Source organism: Pieris napi, chromosome 11, assembly GCF_905475465.1.
Source record: "Pieris napi chromosome 11, ilPieNapi1.2, whole genome shotgun sequence".
Classification (NCBI taxonomy): Eukaryota; Metazoa; Arthropoda; class Insecta; order Lepidoptera; family Pieridae; genus Pieris; species Pieris napi.
The window spans coordinates 12,795,114-12,805,491 of NC_062244.1; the positions used below are offsets into that span (position 1 = coordinate 12,795,114).

The 10,378-nt window shown below is 34.0% G+C and overlaps 2 protein-coding genes across 2 annotated transcripts; both read left to right on the plus strand.

The window, feature by feature from the left end:
* The first annotated feature begins 4,051 nt into the window (after positions 1-4,051).
* Positions 4,052-7,393, plus strand: LOC125053588 (acyl-CoA Delta-9 desaturase-like). The gene is made up of 6 exons (XM_047655006.1): positions 4,052-4,280; positions 4,359-4,489; positions 5,986-6,191; positions 6,333-6,518; positions 6,679-6,835; positions 7,029-7,393. Exons 1-6 carry the CDS (start codon positions 4,055-4,057, stop codon positions 7,197-7,199), a joined length of 1,077 nt encoding a protein of 358 aa, XP_047510962.1. The 5' UTR covers positions 4,052-4,054; the 3' UTR covers positions 7,200-7,393.
* Positions 7,394-7,906: 513 nt separating this feature from the next.
* On the plus strand, positions 7,907-9,201 carry LOC125053589 (biogenesis of lysosome-related organelles complex 1 subunit 1). Its single transcript, XM_047655007.1, has 3 exons — positions 7,907-8,217; positions 8,292-8,364; positions 8,848-9,201. Exons 1-3 carry the CDS (start codon positions 8,157-8,159, stop codon positions 9,092-9,094), a joined length of 381 nt encoding a protein of 126 aa, XP_047510963.1. The 5' UTR covers positions 7,907-8,156; the 3' UTR covers positions 9,095-9,201.
* The last annotated feature ends 1,177 nt before the right edge of the window (positions 9,202-10,378 follow it).

Below are 10,378 nucleotides of genomic sequence, written 5' to 3' on the forward strand. Positions count from 1 at the left end.
TGTCTCTGTATAACTCTCTACTCTGCAATCAAGGAGCATCAATTGGCGCATGCGCCCGTGACGTCAGCTCGTCTCGCCCCGCACACAAACAGTGGGGCAGCACACGTTCCGTGCCGTCACCCTGCGCCCATTCGCTTCAACAAAATTTATGAAACAGTCTCCGTACCTATGTTACTCACTTTTACCCAGGTTCACCGGCGAGAGCGATCTGTTAACTCTGTACTCAGTTTTACGTGTTTTAACTGGGACCTACACATTAGCAAATTACAAAATAAATATTTTATATTAGTGTGTAGGTACTTCATTTAGAGTTAAGCTACCTATCAGGTTGCTAAATAATAAACGTCAATAGCTAAGCAATTAATAATAAATAGAGTGAGCTACACAGTAGAGCCGTCGACGCTAACCGATATTAATATTGAGCAACGTAATTACGCGATATTGGATTAATCGATCGTGTATAATTCTGCAAGCTCACAGCTTTATTACATTCGTACATTACCGGAGCGAAGTTCTATGAGATTCATAGCATTACAGCGATGGGTAAAGTTTTCTCAGAGCCCTTCCGATTTAGGGTTGTCATCGGCCCTCTTCCACTGCCCTTTACGAGGGGACACCGCAATATGGTGCAAGTAATGAGCGCGCTAGACCAACAATTTTACTCGTCCAGTCCTATCCTTTATTTTTGCTCGAAATGTATTAAAACAAGAAAGGGTTGCGGACACAAAGTACAGTAATAAAAGATAAAAATCCTCTGAATGGGACAGTTGGATTCTGTCTTTGTGTACGCGTATTTAATAAAATGAAACGAGATTTATTCTTTTATTGCATTGTTAATACTAAAAAGCGATTATTTAGTTTACAAATGAAATGTTTTTATATTTATATAATGAAGAAATCTAACAAAATAATTCACAAGATGCAATAAGCAAAGTTAAATCTCTAATCTGCTAAAAAGCGAACATCTGTTACTAAAGTTACAAATGGTTTAACGTCAACTTTATTCAAATCAAAAGGGTTGAGCGCATTAAAATATTTCATCGCCTCATAAAATACGGGAATAATTGCATTTTTCTCTACGCCACCGCTCGTTTCCAGAGATTGAGAGCCATTAACTAAAATACACTAGCGATCGTACGATAGTGACCCTGGCACCCCCAGCAAAGCATCACCGATCACAATACAACCCCTGTCGCGTTCATTAAACCATGGGTCATTCGTCAGATGAAATTTAACACTATGGAATCAATCATGCAAGCACGGGTTTGTAGTTTTCAACTATCCATAAAGTCATTAATTTAAATATAGTAAACGTAATGTTAAGTACTCAATACCTTTAGCGATATTGTTCCAAAAAGACATTATAATAACACACATTTACGCACGTTTAGTAACCATTAGAGGTTAAATTCATTCTCGATCAATAATACAATACTCATAGACGACAAATGTCAGGCATGGATTGGAAAAGTAGCACCAAAAAGTAATTTACAAATACAAACGTGTCATGGTATAAGAGTTGGGATAAAATGTATTACTTTAGGAGCGTCCTCGAGGTGATAATTTCATTCTGGTTGGCATCTCAATTATAGGACAGGTGGGACGTCGCTAACAAATTCAACCTTGTTTTTGCTGCCCAAGGATAATATTATATTTGTTCTTTGTAACCTTGTGTTCTGCTTCTCTGTACGTAATGTTCTTAGAGTCACAGCGGTATGCAGACTTAAAACGAATGTGTACCAGTTCGGTCCGATTATACAAATTAAACTATTTAATAATCTTAATATAAAATTAATTATACAGCTAGGCGATTGTATGTTTAACACACCTATATCTACACGTCCTATATACATATATAAAATTCAGCCTTCTCACATAACAACCCGGAAAACAATCCTAGCAGAGCCAAAAGCATTAACAGGAAGGCGAGGAACAGTTTCAATAGACGACTGTAACAGAACAGAGCTGTACGTACAATACCTAGTGTTAATTAAATGAAGAACAGCATTCAACGTTCACTCCGACTCGATCTATTCAGAGAAACTAAAATCATTAGTGAACATCTTGCTAAGATAAACTCAATTGTTATTTGTTAAAAGCGCGCTTAATGCTGTTACTTGTTTAATTTTAATAAAATCAATGTTTACGGACATTAGTTTCTGCACTCGTATAGTGAATGCAAACTATTTCGGACGAATGATATATTTATTGATTCATGAAACTTCTTCCTTGACCTGTGACTCATTGGGAATTGACAATTGGATTGTTGTTTGGACATTAAAACTTAATTGATTCAAATTAAAACGAAATAATTAAAATTATTATTCATTGATCTGTGTCCCCTAAACGTCCTAGATTGTTTGGTTTGGGAGACACCAGAGACTCTTACTTACCTATAAATAATACATCTTCTTCAAACCGCAGTGTTGGGTTTCGGAATATGGTTAATTATGAACTACATAATACAAATAATTTATGTGAATTATACATGTCAATGTAAATAGTAGAAATATTTGAATAATGAAGCAAATGCTCCTCCTTCAATAAATATTTCCGATATTAGCCGCTTTTAAATTAATTTATCAATGTTCCGAGCGCCCTTTGTTACCGACAATCGGGCAATTGCTCAATTCAATGAATATTCTGAGACGGACCTAATAACCCGGATTTAAATTAAATGTATTTATATAAATACAGAAACAAATATTTTGACAATTGTTTTATTATCCTACGGTTTGCAATATAGTGTGTACACTCTAACTGTGCAAAACTTTGCTATTCGTCGTTAGTTTTAAATTAAGCAAGACGTCATCGGTTTTTTGGCAGAAAAATGTAGCTCTTTAACGTTATAACTTATAAGAGACACAAAAAGAACTCGTTTTAAGTATTCACGAATGAATCCATTCTCTTTTAATTCCTATTTCGTGCAGATTATCAGTGGAGTGGAAGAAAATCGGAGTGGTCTCAGTAAAAGGCTCCTCAAAATAAAACATCCGTTTCACGCCCCAGTTAGCCGCTCGGAAGATTTCCCATTCATTCTCTCTCATATGTTTACCGCATTTACAAATCTGCGACGTCTCGAGATGAACAGCATTCTTTGATGTCATTTACGGATTATATTTACTGTACAATATTCTTATTCGCTACGTAATTTGGCGGTTTTATATTTAAAACTTTAAGTTACTATTTTTATTTTGCTACTTTGGTGAACAATAATATGTATTTTTCAATACCTATATAAATCTCATTTATAATAATGAATGAATCTATTTCCATTAAATTTCAGATATATATTGCTTTGATCCATAAATGCTAAAAATAACTTATTAATTTCTCATAAGGCTTAGAAATTTCAAATCCATAAGTTTGGTAAATTCGATTGAGAATTCACGGAAATTACATGCGAGACTGCTATTCCTGGTGATTTGTAGCCGAAATCCATATGACCTGCCACTGGTTTACATGAAAATAGGAAATTTGATTTTACCGTTTACACCATATCGTTGCGTAAAGTTAAATGAAAAAACAAAATATTATTAATTTTCTTTAAATACGACATTTAATTACTAATTTTGCGTTGGTGTTTCAATGTATTTATATATCACAGAAAATTCAGGGAGTTAAATACGAAATTTAAATATAAGGAACAAAATAATGTTAATTACAATTGTTTGTAAGCTTTGATGTCACTTAATTAACATCATCGGAATAATAAATATGTGTAATCCCATTGTTATAATTCCTATATAAATTTGTTGCATTATCTTTTTCGATTAGTTTGTTAATATTGGTGGTAAGTAAAACATCTCTTTGATGAAATTAGGGTCACGTTTAATTATTATATAGTATGAAAAATTTGCTTAAATATTTTTTACACTTTCGATGGTATTCATTTGTCTTTATTACTTTAGTAAATTTTATCAAAATTTATTTATTTCAATTGCATTGCATTTTATGTTAGCATATCGTCATTGTATGAGTACAATTCTAAAGTTTACATAATATGTTATATGCTATAATAAATTAGAAATAATTTGTATATTGTTTACAGAGAATGCCACCACAAGCGGAACCGACCCCTAGTGGGGTAGTATTCGAATCGGACACTCAAACATCAGATTTGGGTCTCGCTAAAGACGTATCGGTGCTTAAAAAGGCAGCACCGAAGAAATACGAATATGTCTGGTTCAATATATTCTGGTTCCTCTTTTTACATATCGGCTCCGCTTATGGAATTTATTTGGGTGTGACCTCAGCTAAATGGCAGACCAATGTATTTGGTACGTATTCTCTAAATGATACCTTTAGGTCCGTTGTATTTAGGGCTCATATTTCTGACTCAAGTCGATTTTTCGCAGCATTTCTAGTTCATCTCATGTGCGCCATTGGAATCGGCGCAGGGTCTCATAGGCTCTGGACACACCGCTGCTACAAGGCGAAGACTCCATTACGTGTCTTGCTTATGATTTGGCAAACTATGGGCTTTCAGGTATTTTTTTAGTATCTTTTTTCTTTGACATTATGCAAGATTCATTAAATTGTAACTAGGACTAATGGTTTTTGCGGGTTTTTTAAATTAATTATAGTAAAGACAATTAAATTAAATAGACAATTAATCATTCCTACGCACTCACGCCTAGGCGAGGTTGCCAATCTTTGAATAGTAACGGCTGAATGCATGCGTGGCAACGTCGCAATTGTTATAATGTTAAGGGATGTGGCATTTGAGGCATAAAGTTCTTTAAAAGCAAGAGAGACATAAAAAAATAAGTTATTTCATTTGGTACATAGGACGTACATACGCTGGTCAGTATTAACTTTCATAAAATGGGAATTTTTAATATTACAAATTATATTTACAAAAATAAGTAATTTATTAAGTATTAATTAAACAATTAAACTTAATAGGAATACACATAATTAATATAAACTTTATTTTCTATATACATACAATATAAATAAGACTTTTGGTAAACAAATTGATAAATTTTATCGGAAGTGACTAAACTTTTTTTTAAGAAGATTGCTCTCATTATTCGGTACTTACAACATACACCGCTAGATCGCCTTTAAATACGTTTCTCTCGGGACTAATCTATGAACATTCGGCGCCTACGACTTAACGTGGGAACTGACCAAAGTTACGAGGTGTAATGTAGCATTCGCATCGAGCGTGTTACGCATCGAGCATGTTACGCTGTGTTCTAAAATCGGCGTAACATGCTCGTCAAAACTCTGTGCTCCACTTTCGCCGCCAGTGTTCACGACATGTGATAGTATAATGTTGATATCTTTCATTCTATTTAATTATTGTTTCATCCAAATTAAGAAGAAGAAAAAATGTTACTGGACATAAAACTTATTTAAAAACACAGGCGTATGAGGTGGTTTGTTATTGATTGCAATATTAAAAACCAAATGATTACTGGACAGTATAAAAACTTTGTACGCAAGTCTCGATTTTGAAGAACTGTTGAATTTAATTGGACCAAAAGTACTTAAAAAAGACACAATTTATAGAAAATCATAATCATGATAACTCGCGACGTGCGACGCGTAATTACTGAACCGCGTAACAGTCAAAGGATTCGCCAAAAAACCGACAGCCGGGTGGAGCACTCAAAGCAACGAGCCGCTCGTTGCTCGCTGGTTTCCCCGTAACACGACGTACTGACTGCACGAATGCTCGCTGTGTAACGTGTTACATTACACCTCGTAACGTTGGTCAGTTCCCACCTTAACATTTTGACGTTCGTTGTATTTTTTTACAAAAACGTTCCCATAGAATAGAAACCGCATGAAACAGATGTTATTGTATGATTATATGAGTTTCATACAAATTTCAAATTTGTCTTAACATAATTTATCTATTCCTTTTAAATAGTAAATTACGGTTAACCCTGGTTAATTTATAATTATATGACATTAAACCAATCGAAACACAAAACAAACTTATTAACTTCTATTTACATCATTGTACAACAGGACTGTATATTCGAGTGGGCCCGTGATCACCGCACTCATCACAAGTATGCAGACACCGACGCCGATCCCCACAATGCTGAAAGAGGACTGTTTTTCTCTCACATGGGCTGGCTGTGCTGCAAGAAGAGCCCTGAGGTCATCGAGGGAGGTCGACGGATTGACGTAACAGATTTATATGAAGATCCAGTAGTAATGTTTCAAAAGAAGTATGTATTGCCGTCGTAAGACAAACATAATGTTATTCGAACTGTCTAAATATCTATTTTCTAAAACATTAACGGAATATGTTTGAACTTCGATAACTTGTTCCAATTTTACAAAATGTAACGTACCAAAACATTTTCCAGACATTACATGAAAATGATGCCAATCCTTTGCTTCCTTCTACCGACGGTAATTCCAGTATATTTCTGGGGTGAAACTTGGCTCAATGCCTTCTTCATTCCCACTATACTTCGTTACACATGTGGAATTAATGTTGTGTGGAGTGTCAATAGTTTCTCTCACACCTTCGGATACCGACCGTACGACAAGTGAGTCATATTTATTTTTATACATAATTTGTCATTAAAAATTGGTCTTATGAGTTAGTAAATAACAATTGCATTTTAATAGAACTTCGTCGCCAGGATTGAATGGTAAATTTGCATTTTAAATAATATTTTATTTTGATAACGTTAATTTGACTTTCAGATCATTGAATCCACGGGACAATATAGGAGTTTGGATGATCTGTGTAGAGGGTTTCCACAACTACCACCACACGTTTCCTTGGGACTACCGCGCCACTGAACTACCTCTTTACAACATGCTCACGCCCACTATCGTTTTTATTGAGGCTATGGCAAAAGTGAGTTTTTCTATAGACACCTATAACAAGGATTCCGCTTAACAATTCGTACTTATAAAGCATCCTAATCTAAAAATTAAATAACTGGAGCGCACCTCATCGACAGAGGCCCTTAGCAATAGTTAGACTGACTGGATCTTTAGAATAAGAAAGGCATATAAAGCATAGTACAAAACTCCTGGTCTTTTTTCAGATTGGTCAAGCTTACGATCTAAAGTCAGTGTCACCTGAGATAGTCCAAAAACGAACCTATCGCACCGGAGACGGTACTCATTCCTTATGGGGCTGGGACGATCCAGAGTTCACTGAAAAATTGAAAGAAAAATATGGATCTATCCACAACACTCAACAGAAAGAAGATTAAATGTTATATATTTGTAGTGGATATACTATTTAGTTACTCTTTGGATTCTAATAAATTGTAAAAATAACAACAACTATAACTTGATTGGTCTGGAAATAAGATTCATTATAAATACTTTGCACTGTGTTTATGAACATGAAACCACTTAAACTGAAGGGAGAAATAGCTTTTAAACATTAAAATCTTTCAGAAACCTTATTTTTTTTCCATCAACATTTTCTTTTTATTTGTTATTTTAAATGGCAAATAATTGCTCTACTTCTTGCAATTACTCTACGCAGTAAAGTCGATCGCGCCGCCACGTTAAACGGAAAAGTTATATACTTACCTTTTTATAATATTTCGTTAATTTAATTTAATTCTGTCTAATTGTACTATGTATTTCAACTAAAATTCGTGTTTTCTATGTTATGATGTAGTTAAAACGCTGCATTTAGACCAAGATATTCTTTAAAAATAAGTCAAATAGTGTCATGCGCGCAAAACCGTCGAATAATCGGCGGCGTCACATTATGTCCTAGTGTTTTTTCGCAGTAGAGCTAAAAATTGTAGGTAAGTGCTAAGTGACGCGGAAATTATCGATATTTACCTACTAAAATCCAACTGGGTACCTACTGGGCACTGGCTACTGATTTGTTACTTGTCTACGCTTGAGTCTGCAATAAAGGTCTGGAGACTGGAGTTAGAACTGTCATTTGTCAGTTGGCGTGTCACTACCACAAAACTAATGTATTAAGTATTAGTGTAAACAGTAAATAGTGAATAAAATATAAATATGGAAATTACTCTTATAATATATTCACTAGTTGATTTTTAAAAATTGGTTTAAATTATTGCGTGAAACAGCTTAACTATTTTTTATATATTTTAATAGTAAAAAAAGTTACCTTTACAGCTCATATTGTTTTTAAACATTTGACTAAAACAGATCTTTGAAATAATAATATATCTTTCAATATGCTATCGTCTCTAATAAAAGAACACCAAGCTAAACAATCTGCGAAAAGGACAACACAAGGTATTTTAGTTTACTCTGGATTATTTTTAACTATACTTCCATTTGATTGATCCCAATAATCCTTATAATTTCAGAACTAAAAAGAAAGGAATGTATATCTGCTGCCAATGATTTAACACAGGCCCTTGTAGATCACCTAAATGTTGGGTAATATTCTAATTCTTCATACTTTACACATATTTTTTTATCTATAATAATATCACACACATACATACTAAATTTTAGATTATTTAGCCGTGATATTTATAAAAAGTAAATCAGTATTGTTTGTAATATAAATAAATTACTTAGTTTCTCTTTTTGTAAATTGTCTTATACAATGTAAAGAGAAGAGGATATAGTGTCTTGCTTATTCATATACTGATATGAATTTACTGAATTGTGCACACTTATGAAAATAATAAGATTTAATGTCTCTTAAATTATAATAACTGCCAGTTATCTAATAAAGGTGAAGAATGGTGCTTTAGTTAACAGATAAAATTCTCTTTAATTACAAATTATTTAGTGTAATTTATTAAGTAAGTTCCAGATACTGCCTGTAAAATTATATTATATATCACCTAGCAGAGTGAATAAAAAAAAATCAATGGCGCTACAACAACTTTAGAAAGATAATATTTGTTTTAGAGTGGCACAAGCATATCTCAATCAAAAGAAACTTGATGCAGAGGCAAAGTTGTTACATCAAGGGGCTATAAATTTTTCAAAACAAACTCAGCAGTGGGTAGCTCTTGTAGAACATTTCAGCAGTGCTTTAAAAGAAATTGGTGATGTTGAAAACTGGGCAAGAAGCATAGAAAATGATATGAAGATTATTACTAACACCCTTGAGAGGGCTTATGAGACAACAAGAGATCAACCTGGTAGTAGTTAAGAAATCACCTGTATTGAATGTTTTAAATATGTTTTTTATATTATAAAATATATAAAAAATCATACCTATGCATGTAAGACATATTTTAACAAGGTGTATTTATAAAATCTATACATTTTATTTTTTGTTAAGTTCAATTTAAAAGTATAAATTAACTAGATTGAAATGAAATAAATACAATAATTATAGTAAAAATAATTTTATTAATACGACCTTCTTTAGAAGGTAAACGTCACGTGACGTATATACGTTACGATACGTTTGACAGTGATTTTGTCTAATGCGTTAGGTCTGTCGGCTGTCAAATATGTATTATTTATCAACAAAAAACAGGGCTGCTAGTTATAGGAATTGCAAAATCCGGATTCCATAATAAAATAATTATAGTCACATACAAATCCTGATTTGTCTTTAAGTAATATCTAGAGGTGTTCCATTTATGCTAAAATACTAAACAAAAATATCGTAAAATACTAAACGTTCTTCGTTGTTTTGACAATCATGAATTATAATTAACACAATCAATCATAATTAGATCTTTAAAAAAATGTGTGTGCCGTAGAAAAGGCTCCTCTGGATTCAACACTTGTCGGTGGTATAGCTTAAATATTTTTTAGGGTTTCCCCATAACCTCCAACATTTTCGTATCTTTCATATTGCCATTTGTACTTAAATTAGTGTAAGTAGGTATACAATTCTGTTCCACTGTTTGAACTCGATGATTGAGGCTGAAGTTCACTAGTCACACTTGTAAAAGACGGCATTTTGTTGCTTGGTTTGAATAATTATCACCATGAGGTTGACAGAGCATTTAATTCTTCATATCGAGTTTTTTTATGGGAGCAAGCGGTTTACTGATACTATTAGTGATGACCGCTACCCATGGACACCTGCCCATGGACCTGGGGGCTACCGGGTGTGTTGCCAACCTTTCAGGCAATGGTACGCTCTTTTCTTGAAACCCCCTAAGTCATATCTATTTGGAAATACCTCTACTGGCAGCTGATTCCACAAAGAGGTGTTGCGCGGCAGAAACTGCTTTACAAGCGCTGTGTTGTGGAACACCAGGCGTCAATATAGAGAGGATAGAATTTTGCGTTCTGCCTCGACATCCGATGCTGGAACTAAGCCGCAGTTAATAGTCCAAACAATTCTTCAGAGCAATCCCCATGATAAATGCGGTAGAAGATGCTGAGGGAAGCAACATCTCTACGCAAATCCAAAGGATCGACCCGATCGAAAAGAGCAGGCTCGTCGACGATTCGAGCCACCCTGCGTTGGATG

Coding starts and splice junctions, on each gene's coding strand:
- LOC125053588 (XM_047655006.1), top strand. CDS start 4,055: ATGCCACCACAAGCGGAACCGACCCCTAGTGGGGTAGTATTCGAATCG. Junction 4,281..4,358: donor ATGGCAGACCAATGTATTTG/GTACGTATTCTC, acceptor GATTTTTCGCAG/CATTTCTAGTTCATCTCATG. Junction 4,490..5,985: donor GGCAAACTATGGGCTTTCAG/GTATTTTTTTAG, acceptor ATTGTACAACAG/GACTGTATATTCGAGTGGGC.
- LOC125053589 (XM_047655007.1), top strand. CDS start 8,157: ATGCTATCGTCTCTAATAAAAGAACACCAAGCTAAACAATCTGCGAAA. Junction 8,218..8,291: donor TGCGAAAAGGACAACACAAG/GTATTTTAGTTT, acceptor TTATAATTTCAG/AACTAAAAAGAAAGGAATGT. Junction 8,365..8,847: donor GTAGATCACCTAAATGTTGG/GTAATATTCTAA, acceptor TATTTGTTTTAG/AGTGGCACAAGCATATCTCA.